Genomic DNA, 11,765 nt, shown 5'->3' with positions numbered 1-11,765 from the left:
CAGGTGGACCTGTGGGGGTTTCTCCACAGAGAGTGTGGCATTGCCCAACCCCCGCTGCCCTGCACCTAGAATATTAAAACCTCAGGTGGCTTGGAGTTTGTTAATATATTTTAAGGAGTGGGGGAACCTGGAGATTTCTAGACAGCAAATGAAAGCAGAACTTTGTCAATGACTTCTGAAAATGAAGCTCTTGCCTCATCCAAGGCCTGTTTGGGGGTGAGGGGTGGAGGAGGAAGTAAGAGGTATTATTTCAAAAGATCTGGCTTTATTAATACGTTTGGAAAAAAGCTCCCTTGGTAGTATGTGTTCTCACAGTGCCGACTAGAACCCTATAAAAACATTCATGCTCCAAAGGCTGCAAGAGAGCAGCCCCCCACGCACACCCAAAGAGAGGCCTCAGCAGCAGGTTTCTGCCCTGGAAGGGCCACTAGAGCCCAAACGGTGCTTCTGGAAAGAACCTGCTCTAGCCTAGCTCACCAACTCCCAAGTTCCAGGTCCATGCCCATAAGTGTGGATTGGTGGGGGGGGCTTGCCCTTCACCCAGCTGAGCTTGAGAGCCCTCCAGGGAACCCCTGTCACAGGGTCAGGAGTGAAGGGTAAACCCTAGCCAGCTCTGCAGCGGACCATAAGGGGGAGTAAAGGTAGGTTTGGCAGTGTTGAGGCCCTAATTCTCTCCCAGAGTTGGGGAGAGGCCCATTGTCCAGTTAGAGGCACAAGAGGCTTCTGAGCAGCCCTCCCCTGTCCTCGACCCCCACATCAGCTCTCCATGCCTCTCTGCAGCCTCTCCAGCCAGGCAAGTTCCCACCTGCAGTCACTGAAGCAGGTGGTCCCCAGACTCGACCCCCACTTACAACCAAGCCCACCCCAGCCTCCTGCTTAAGTCCATGCAGGGCACCAACCATCCACAAGGTCATAAGAGCCGCTGGGAGCAACCAAGGTGTGCTGCCCTCTCCCTGCCCACCCCAGCCCACACAGAGCCTGACCCTCTGCATTTACAAAACCAAGGCAGTGGCTTGGTTTTGGGAATTACGTCTAGACAACCTAGTAATGGACCTTAAAAGTTTCCACCCTCACCTCCCCATTCTAATAATAATTGGAGTGGAAATTAATTGGAGGGTTCTCTTGCACTTATGACATCTGTCAAGTAACCAGACACGTGGGTTTTGCTAAATTCTTTTATTTTTTGTTTAAATTTTCACTTCAATTTTAATTCTTGAAGAACAGCCTCGACAACATATATCGCACTCATTATAAGAAGCAAAGGGTTATATCAAAAATTATTAGTATAGAATCACAGGAAATCTGGTTTGGAACCAGAAAAAAATACAAAACAGATATAGATACATAGACACAGGACAATTTTTTTATAATTATTTGGAAAATGTTATTTTCCCCTAATTCTTGTTTCCTTTTTTATGTGCATACGATGTTTAAATTTTACAAAAAAATGAAAATAAAGACTAGTATTTTACAAAATGAATAACAATGTTTGGGGTGTGTGTGTGTGTGTGTGTGTTTCTACATAGAATTCAGTCCACTTCCATGTGTGTTGTTTTCTGTACAGAATATATCCACATCCGTCCACAATAAATCCTGGAAGGTCCATTAGTCTCCTTCTGTTTTATTAAAATTCTCATGGTCCTCTCTTCCAATTTTTTTTTTTTTTCCTTTTCTCACCAGACACAAGGTCCTTTTTCTTTCCTTTCCAACATGTTCACAGATCTGATCCTAAAGAGAGTCTCTTTTTCTCCTGGTTTGCAGCTCGGGTTGCATTTCTGCAGGATGGGCTGCTCCTGTCGGCCCGGCCCACCTCCCCCCTGCCCGGCTGCACCCCACAACAGTCGCCTGATGTCCCCGCAGCTTTGGAGTCCATGGCCCCCGCCGGTCCTCTGAGTCTCTAGGGGGGTGGGGGCAGGTAGGAAGCGCCCAAGGTCTAGGAGCACTGGATGGACATGTAAGGCCAGTTGAAGCTGCTCCCAGACAGTAACATATCCCGGATGAGAGTTTCGATGGGGGTTTTACCTACCAAACGGACGAAGAAGAGCTGCTCGATGACCGAGGAGGACACGGTACGCAGGGAGGGCAGTCGCAGTAGGAGTTTGCCGAAGCGGCTGGGCTGGTTAGGGTACTGGCTCCTCACATACTCCTCCAGTGCGCACTGGGACTTCTCCTGCAGGCTCTCGATGTGGGCGGCATCCGACAGGCCGCACGCATCTGCCCGTGCGGCCACAGGAAGGACAGAAAAGGGGAGGGGACACACAGGTTAGTGAACAGCAAAGGCACGAACAAGCCATAAGAAATGTGCTTAAGTTGATAAGAGGGGGAAAACGAAATAGAAGGGAAAAGGGGAAAAAAATCCTCCTCTCCATTCCTCCCTAATCCTTCTTCACATTCCCTCCCCTCAGCCCCCAACACAAATAAAAATAAATCACACCCCCACCAAGCCTAGGGGAGCTGGAGACGGAAGCACACACATGCAGAGGCAGCAACCTCTCTAGTCCCTTTGTTTTTCCTCTTTCACCTTTGGATTAAATAATGTACGATGCTGGAGCCATGTTTGCTGTGCGAAGCAACCTGTCCTCCGCCTGCAGGGGAGCATCTTTCCGCTGTGCTCATTAAAGGGAGGACTTTTGCCCCTGATTTCGGGGTGTTCGGAAGCCCTGAAGAAATACGTAGCCTGGGGGCAGTTCTTGCAGGCTTCTTGGAATCCTCTCTCTCAAACCCAAATGACCCCAGCCAAAATCCTCAAGGAGAACCTAGACTGTCTGGTGAACAAACACCTGGGAGGGGTAAGGAATCGTGGGCTGGCAGTGCGTGGACTCAGATCGAGCCCAAGCTTCAGCAATACAGGATTTGAGACCCACGATCTATGCAAGCAAGAACTCTGCAGCAAATCCTCGGTGAGGGTGTATACTTCTAATCCGTGCTTTAGATCAAGTAATTGAAAATTGGTCACATCTCTGTAAGCTGTATAATAATCAGAAGGAATATGGCTCAGTTACTCCAGGCTGAGGAAAGGAGACATCTTCAACAATCAGACACAAAGCTGGGCTGGAGACAGCTGCTGTTGCTGCTTCCAAACTGGGAGTTGGGGAGTCGAAGGTGGGGGGGGGGATTTGGGGAGATAGGCTTCCTGTTGCAGGACCAAGGGGAAAAAGGCACTTACACACAATGACAGCATCTTAAAACCTGTGTGTTTATCTCGTATCAACCAAGGCTCCTCACGGTCTCCTAAAAATATTTCAAGACAGCAGTTTATACTCTATCAACTAACTAAAGGCAAAGAAATGGAAAAGAAGGTGGAATCCAGAGGAATCAAGTGAAAGCTTCCTCTCTTAGTTCAAATGCCCATGTTATTTCTTTATTATATATTAATAATAAATATTTAAAAAACAGGAAGATCACAGAGGAGCCCTTAGCCAGTCAGGAGGTTGACTAGAGATCAAAGGCAGAGTTTGCTAATATATAGATCTGGGAAGAAATTCGTGCATGGCAATGGCCCCAGAAGGACGTTGTATAATTGTGAATGGGTAAGTGTGACCCTAAGAAGTCACACCAAACGATTCAAAGTGAAACCCGTGTCTGCTGCGTTTCTGAGATTTATGTCTTTATATTTCAAGAACTGGGATTTACAAAGCATCTGACACCTTCATCTACAAGGCAATGGCCTTGAGCAAAAATACAAATAAAACTAGTGCTAATTCAAGAACTTCTAAGGCAGGTCTCCTTTGACCCTGGATCCAGAATGGGTTCCTCTCAGATGTCTAATTACTCCTGCCAGCCACTCGGGTGCATCCACACTGTCCTGACCTGGGAAGCCAGCGAGAGGCTAGCAGGGAGAGGGCAGGAGCACTCTGGAGCTTCACTGCTTAGAGAGGGGGGCTCTGAGGTCTGCCCTTGGCCTTGCTTGCTAACCTGGCCCTGCTGAGTGGCCACCATGCAGACTCATATTTACATATATCTTGCTTTACGTGCATTATCTGCCCATTATGCCACAGGATCCCTTTCAGCGTCAGACAACGCAGTATGAAAAGGACCCACCGATACCCCAGCAGATTTTTTTTTAAAGACCCATATGGCATCCCCTCAGGTCCGTAAAATATTTATCTGATATTTACATTTAGGGCCCCCAGAGTGCAAGGACACTACCCTTCTCCCAGCTAGGCCACTCCAAGGGAGAGAAGCCCGGGAAGGGCTTGCTTGGGCCCTGTGCTGGCTGCTTGGATTTCTTTCCTCCTTTGAAGGCAGAATGCCTGTAGCGGGGCTTGGCTGCCAGGTGCCAGCCGGCCAGCTCCGTGGCCTCCCTCCAGCAGGAGTCCCACTTCAGGCCTGGATTCCCACTCTAGATATTCATCCCCACTCTGGATATTCCTGACACAGGAGTCTCCCAACTGTGGACAGATAGTATGAGCTCTCAGATCGATTAGGTGGCTGTGGAAGCAAGGCGAGGTGAGCAGGGGGTGTAATGCAGTACATATTTACATTCCATGGGATAGACCCGAGGTCAGACAAGGAGGTAGAATATACAGAATCCATGCCTCACTTTTTATGTGGTAGTGTCAATATGGGAACCCTCAATATTTCTTCCATAGTATATGGAAAAGAAATTATGTAAATAAATAACCATTACTGCTCAGGCCCTCCCGGCTTAGCCTTTGTAGTGCAGAGAATGTATTTCATGGTGTGCATTCAAAAGAGTTTAGTGTTCAGGAAATATAGATGTAATCAGCTGCCATAACTAGAAATCAAAGTTATTATTGTGCTGAAAATGGATTTATTGTATTTATGTTAACTAGATGGCTCCTTTCAGAGGAGGTCCCATTTATTTGAGGGAATATTTAGGTGTATGAATTAATGAATTTTTTAAAAAAAGTAAGTTCAGGTCATGACCTAGTCCTTGGATGCTGTCCAGAATATTAAGGATTAAGCATACCATCCGGAGGCCAAATGTGAAAACCACCACAGGGAACCCCCGTGCCAGCTTCAAATACTTAGCCGGAGCAAACCTCGTTGGACAATATATCTAAAACTGTCTTTTCCATCATTCAAAGTTTGCTTAAAAGTTGGATGACTTTGAGAAGGCTTCCCATGAATTCCCTTCTGGCTAGCAATCAAAACACGTTTAGTCAAAAGTGGAAATGTGTTGTAGGGAGGAGGGGGGTGAATTTACTACTGACAGCTCCATTTCCATGTTCAGATATTCTGTTTGCAATTTTCCAACAAAATAATGTTAGTGTTCACTTCTCAGCCTCCCCTGCACCTTGAAGACGTGGTTCTGAAACTTCTTCAGGAAAACTTTTTAAAAAGGAACAATTTTCACGGGGATGTTTTAGGATGGAAAGTTGAAAGAAAAGCATGAATAATTCCACAATCTTCCCCACGGCCAGCACAGTCCTCGCCTCTCTCTGGGAAAGGGCAGGAGATCAGAAAAGTCAAGGGAGTTCAAAGAACCTTAGTAGGGGACAAGGAAAAGGGAGCAAAGACCTTTCCTGAGAAGACCTCTGTCCAGCTCCAAGTCACATTTCTGCTTCAAGACACCTCACTGGATGAGATTTTAAAACCCCAGCTTCTCCGACACTGGCTTGCTTCCTGATTAATTTGGCTAAAGAGCCGGGGAGTAGAGAGCCAGCCAGGCCCCAGGCCTGCCAGAGCTAAAGCAGCCCCGTCGCTGCTTCCCAGGCTCTTTGTCACTTTTGAAAAACACGTTTCCATCAAGAAGACTTATTAAGATAAAATGCATTCAAACACTGAGGAGGCTATTCAATAAATCTTCCATTTGTTTTAAGGTTTGCACTTTATCCTCTTGCAAAGAATAACTCCCTCTCCCACTAGCAGACCTGCATTTGCACTGAAAGTAAAAGGGGGGCAGTCCAAGTCCACGGCTCTGGCCACCCTGCATACAAATGAGATGTTCTTGTCTAAATAAATTATCTGCTGCTCAGATCGATACTAATACTACATTTGCTACATTACAATATTGTGCAAATTTAAGAGGCATTTTAATACAATGTAAATACGATTCTTCACGCATGAAAGCCAGGAAATATTGATAGATTATACCATTGCTTACTGTTCAACAAGGCCTTGGGAAAGGGGTTTTGCCATCTCTGCTCAGGAATGGTTTTAATTTGGCCTTTGGAGGTCCTGGCTCTAGGATAGATTTATTAGGATGGTTTATTTGTTCTCTGAATGGAGGAATTAAAAACAATAGTGCCAATAATGGGAGTAAAACTGCAGCTAACCCTACTCACAGTGGGCAGGGCCCCGGACCCAATCTGAGCAGCTCTGTTCCCCACCAGCCTCCTTTCTGGCTTTGTTTATATTTCCCCCCATTACCTGCTGTCCCGGGTGTTTATATGTTTCCCTCTTGCAGGTTACAATAATAAAAAGCGGGCAGTGTTCTCAGAGGCTCTGACTAGAGCCTTCAAAGGCAACGTTAATGCACTTTCCTGGAAGTTAATTTGAACCATCTATCATAAGAGAAATTGTTAACATGCATGTTACCACCACCTACATTTAATTTGATATTTTTAAGGCACTCTGTTAAATTTCCAGTGTTCGTGTGTTCTGCATGGCTGTGAGATTTATCTCCGGGGCGGGAATCCTCCCATACTTGCGGGTTCTACAGTATTCCTTTTGTTTTTTATCTTTCTTGTTTAGATTGAATCCGTTTTTTACGACCCTCAATAACCTCAGCAACTGCAAACATGAATGGTTTCCGATAAGGGAAAATCAGGCAGCAATAAAGCGGGATTATTTATGATTTATTTGCGCGTATTCTTCTCTTTCCACCTCTGTGTGTGTCTCTCTGTGTCGGGAAACTCATCCAGGGAGCGTGCCACACAGAGGAGAAAGCCACATTCCCACGTCCTCTTCCTTCCCTCTCCTCCCCCAGAAACACTAAACGCTGGCGCACACACACGCACACACATACACACCGCACACACGCGCGCAGCCAGTTACAACGCCCCCCCCCCCCCCCCTTGCACACACACACACACACACACACACAGGACGCGCGCCCGCCGCCGCCGCGGCCCCGCGTGGGGGTCCAGGCCCCCGGGCCGGGCCGCCTACCGCCCGCCTCGCAGCCGCCTCAGCTCCCGTACCGCCGCGCTCCCAAGATGGCAGCGGCGCCGCGGGCCGCGTCCGGGCGCTGGGGCCGCAAGTCCCTGCCAGGCCCAAGGTCGGGCTCGGGCCGGCCAGGCCGGCGCGGCGACGCGGCGTAGGAGGCCGCGCCGGGCGGAGCGCGGCCTGCTGTCGTCCCCGGCGCGGACTGCCCTCCCGGCGACCACAGCCTCACCTGACGTGAACAGCACGATGGCTTTGAGGCAGCTGTACTCGGCCGAGTCGACGTGCAGCGCCTTGAGCTTCTCCACCTGCTCCTGGAAGATGCGGATGTGGTCCATGAAGGCCACGACGCGGTCGGCGGACATGGGCGAGGCGTGCAGGCCCGCGGCGGCCAGCAGCGGCGCCACGTGCAGCGGCATGGAGCACTGGGCCGCGTTGAGCACGAACAGCTCGCTCCAGGTGAGGCGCAGCAGGGACACTTGGTCGGTGATCTGCAGATCCGGGAAGAAGGGGATGTTTCGGGCCCACTCGACGGCGCTGAAGAGCAGGCGCGCGGCCAGCTCGCAGATGTTCTCGATGCCCATGATGTTGTTGGGCTGCATGCATTGGCTGCCGTAGCGCGACGTGGGGTAGGGTTCCGCGCGCAGCAGCAGCGAGATGTAGCCGGACAGGTAGCAGTGGCCGTTGAGGGGGTCCCCGTTGGTGAGTGCGTACTGGCCTGGATTGGGTTGGGTTGGAGGCATTCTTCCTCGCTGAACCGCTGACAAAAAGAAAGAGAGAAAAGAGGCAATGTGCATCCAGGGGGCTTGCGAACATCGGCGCGCCGCAGCGCACCCGACACAATGCGGAGGCTCTTCCCACAGCCACACGCGCCCGGCGCATCTTCTCTCGCGCTCGCTCTCACTCACAGCCCACACCGGGAGGAAATCTGGGGTGAGAGCCTCCAGCTCCGCGGCTCAGTATGCCCAGACATCGCCTGCGCCCCTGGCCACCTTAGCCCTGCCAGAACTAGGCCTGATCTCAGGGCCCCCAGCCCCGCATGGTCAAGAAAGTGCCACCCAACCCCCTCCACCACCAAGGTGTGATACACAGGTTAATGAAATCCCACTCACCCCTCCGGAATGAAACAAAGCAGAGTAAAACAAAACAAACAAAAAAGAACAGGCGAAACCAGAGGAAGGTTGTGGTTCTAGGCAAATGCCTAGCCGCCTCTTCATTTGCAAGCAAGCAGTGTTTTGCGCAAAATGTTTCCATATTCTCTCAAAATGCTATAGAATTATCCTTAAAATAGATACAAGTAACCACTTACAACTTTTGAATAGAAAACAAGTATTCTGCACCCCTCCCCTAACCCCTCCTCCCCTTCGCCCCACACAAAGTTCACTGTTAAAAGCAACAGAAAATTGAAAAATTTCAAGAAAAAGTTGAACTTACAGTAGCCAAACATTATTGAAAAAAGTGGGAAATATAATTAATGTCTGTCCTGTGAGGTGCCACTGCAACCTGCAGCCAGCTTTTGCCCAGTGAATGCACGAGCTTGCAACTGCAAAAACACTGGATTCATTAACCATCTGAATGCAAAACGTAAGCATGCTTTGAGTTCTTAAAGCTGACCAAAGTTTTTTTTTTTTTTTTTAATGTGTATGTTTTACTTCAACAGTGCCAGCGTTTTAAATTGCCATGTAAACAAAGACAACTTTAGGAAAAGTTAGGGCTACTGAACTCTCCCCCCAACAAATTAATATAGATATGTCCACGTACACATAGCTGTCTTATTTCAGGTTGTGCACTATTTTCTTAAGTTTGCTTTGATTCTAATTTTAATGCAAACCCCAATGCAATTTAAGCTCTTGAAACATAGCAGCTAGAATACTTTTTTCTAATTATAGTTTTGAACTTGGCAGTTATTTTTCAATTAAATGAGAGCACAATTCAGATTTTTTTTTTTCAGATGCCTACAAAATCTCCCTGGAGCTAGAAATGAAGTCGTCATATTTGCCTGCTCCTTGAGATCTGAAGGAATTCAATTTCTTTTCTTGTGGCATATAAAATATAATTTTAAAGTCAATTACAAGAAGGAGTAATCTGCATTCTGCAAAATTGACTGGTTCGCTAATTTGACTATAAGACATCTTTAATGATTGTCAGGAGATAAACTTTAACTGTAAACGGCTAAATATATTTATAAGAAAAGTGCTGCATCTCTTGCCACATGAACATGAAGCATATCTAAATACAACATCAAAAGTTGTGTTAAAAGAAACCAAACCCATACAACACAGGGATTAAATGAAGTGGAAGCTCATGCCAGCTGCAGTCTATGCATTATAGCCAAATCAGAAGGATCGGTAAATGCCGTTGTAAATTGTAATTTGTATGCAGTATTTAAGCAGAGGGTGGAGTTTGATGAAGAAATAAAACGAGTATCACGCTTTTTAAAAAATGACACAACTATGAAAGGACGGTTCAGTCACAAACTTTCCTTTCAAAGTAGAGGGGTGAAAACAAGGCCACAGCTCTGGAGGAGGCGGCCCCAGCTCGGTGAAGAGGAGAGGGAACCAGTGAACAGGCCAGAAGCCCCCCTTCCCCCTTAATTAGACCTACAAGTGCAATAAATCTCACTCCTCTTTTTCCAAGCTAAGCTTCCAAAAGGGTGATGCAGCAATGAATCTATGGTTCAGGATACTCCAGTCCCCAGCCCGCCCCAATTTTAAATAAAGGGTATGAAGAGGTGGAGGGGAAAGTGGAATGAAAAACACAGAAGAGTTTTCTGGGGGAAATCAGCACCCCTCCCCAAGTTCATGCCAGCACAGCCCCCAAGCATCCTCACGCACACGCGAGAAAGACACACACCGAGCACATCCAAGACAGAGGAAGTGAGGGATTTTAAGCCACAGCTCACGATCCCAGGGACACAATCCTGAGCAGGCAGCAGGAGGGGTGGAGGAGCTAGGGAGAGGAGCGCAGGCCGGGAGGGGGAGGCAGCGGCAGCGAGCTTGGTTGGGGAGGGGGGGGTGACGCCGGGGGAGGAAGGCAGCGGGGACAGGGGAAGCTGGGACAGGGCCGGGACCGCAGGAGCTCCAGCCCCATACAGCAGCCACCCCCGCGAGAGAAAGAAAGAGGGCCGGGGAGGCGGGCGAAGCTCAGGGAAAGAAGCAGAGAAGAAATATTCACCTTCCCGCCTCATGCCCACTTTGAGGCACTTCTTGAGGCGGCAGTATTGGCACTGGTTGCGGTGGTGCTGGTCGATGGGACAGTTCCTGTTGGCACGGCATGTGTAAGTTAAGTTCCTGCGGACGCTCCTCTTGAAGAAACTTTTGCAGCCCTCGCAGGTGAATTGGCCGTAGTGCTTGCCGCTCGACTTGTCCCCGCACACCACGCACTCGATGTGCTGCTGGCTCTGGCCCGAGCCGGGCGGGCCCTGGCCCTTGTCCCCTGCCGTGCCGGGGGTGGCGGGCGCTCCGGGCTGGCCCGGGGTCTGCGGCGTGTGCGGCGCGCCCGAGCCCGCCTGCTGCTGCTGCTCGCCGCCGCCGCCGCCGCCGCCGCGGGCCGCTTGCGCTGCGGGGTTGGGGCCGCCGGGGTTGCCCCCGGCCACGTCGTCCTGCGGATCTCGCCAGCTGCTAACTACCATTGCCATATCTTTGGGCCCGGGGAGCGCTGGGGGGAGCCGAGCTGCTCGCCGAGGGCCGCGGGGCGCGCGGGCGCGCTGGGAGGGGAAGGGGAAGGGGGGGGGGGGGGGGGGGGGGGGGGGGGGGCCCGCCGGGCGCCCCGGGGTCGCGGGAGCCGAGCCCGAGCCGGGCACCGGCCGCTGCCTCCGCCGCCGCCGCCGCCGCCGCCGCTACTGCCTCGGCCGCCCCGCTGCTGCTGCGCGCCCGCCCGCCCTGCTGGCGTTTTGTTGTGGTTCCTGCTGTTTTCTTTCTCTCTTTTTGCAGCCCCCCCAGGCTCTCTGGCTCCCCCCCCAACACCCCTGCTCCCCTCGCCCGCTCCCCCCGCGCTCCGATCCTGGGGGGGGCCACGCTCTCCTTCCCCCCCCCCCCCCCCCCCCCCACCGAGCAAGCTCCCTTCTCTCGCTTTTTTCTTCTTCCCAAGTTGCAAAATCAGAAATGGCACAGGCGGCAGCCGGGAGCGGCGCGGGGCGCAGCGCTGGGGGCGGCGGGCATGGGCCACGGCGCGCGCACACAGTCGCCCTCCGCCTCGCCCGCACCCCCGCGCACACACACACTCTCACACACACTCGCTCACCCGCGCCGGGCGCCCGCCCGCCCGCCGGCCGCTCCGGCTACACGCTGCGCGCCGGCTGAGCCGACATAGAGGAAGCCGGCGAGGGCGGCGGCGGCGGCGGCGGCGGAGGCGGCGGAGGCGGAGGAGGAGGAGGAGGAGGTCGCGGCTGCAGGCGCCGCTGGAGTCGCCGCCTCAGCTGCAGCGGCGAGCGCCGCTGGAGGAGCCGGGGCCCGGGCGGGAGTCCGAGCTGGAGTCGGGGCCGCAGCCGGAGCGCGAGCCCGGGTCGGGGCCGCCCGCGCCGCCGCCGCTGTCCCGGCGGGAGCCCTCGCTGGGCTCGGGATTGAGGGGAGCGCGGTGAGCCGAGCAGGGCGCGGGGCGAGGCTGCCGGCGGTGATCAGGGCGCGTTGGTGTCGGGGGGCCAGGTCCAGGGCTGGACGCAGCCAGCCATTCAGGAAGGCAGCGCTGGAGAGAGG

The 11,765-nt window shown here is 51.9% G+C and overlaps 1 protein-coding gene across 1 annotated transcript; it reads right to left on the bottom strand.

The window, feature by feature from the left end:
• Nucleotides 1-1,933: 1,933 nt before the first annotated feature.
• On the bottom strand, nt 1,934-10,708 carry NR2F1 (nuclear receptor subfamily 2 group F member 1). Its single transcript, XM_044916852.1, has 3 exons — nt 10,246-10,708; nt 7,304-7,831; nt 1,934-2,214 (listed from the first exon to the last, which is right to left on the bottom strand). The coding sequence occupies exons 1-3, from the start codon at nt 10,706-10,708 to the stop codon at nt 1,934-1,936; spliced, it is 1,272 nt and encodes a 423-aa protein (XP_044772787.1).
• Nucleotides 10,709-11,765: the final 1,057 nt, after the last annotated feature.

Source organism: Neomonachus schauinslandi, chromosome 7 (genome assembly GCF_002201575.2).
Source record: "Neomonachus schauinslandi chromosome 7, ASM220157v2, whole genome shotgun sequence".
NCBI classification, from domain to species: domain Eukaryota; kingdom Metazoa; phylum Chordata; class Mammalia; order Carnivora; family Phocidae; genus Neomonachus; species Neomonachus schauinslandi.
This window is presented reverse-complemented; position numbering and strand designations above follow the sequence as displayed.

Bases quoted from the DNA above. Each gene is read 5' to 3' on its own strand.
- NR2F1 (XM_044916852.1), bottom strand. From the start codon at position 10,708: ATGGCAATGGTAGTTAGCAGCTGGCGAGATCCGCAGGACGACGTGGCC. The intron at 7,832-10,245 runs GTGAATATTTCT...TCTTTTTGTCAG, and splicing joins AGTGGGCATGAGGCGGGAAG to CGGTTCAGCGAGGAAGAATG. The intron at 2,215-7,303 runs GTGAGGCTGTGG...CCGCACGGGCAG, and splicing joins CATCGTGCTGTTCACGTCAG to ATGCGTGCGGCCTGTCGGAT.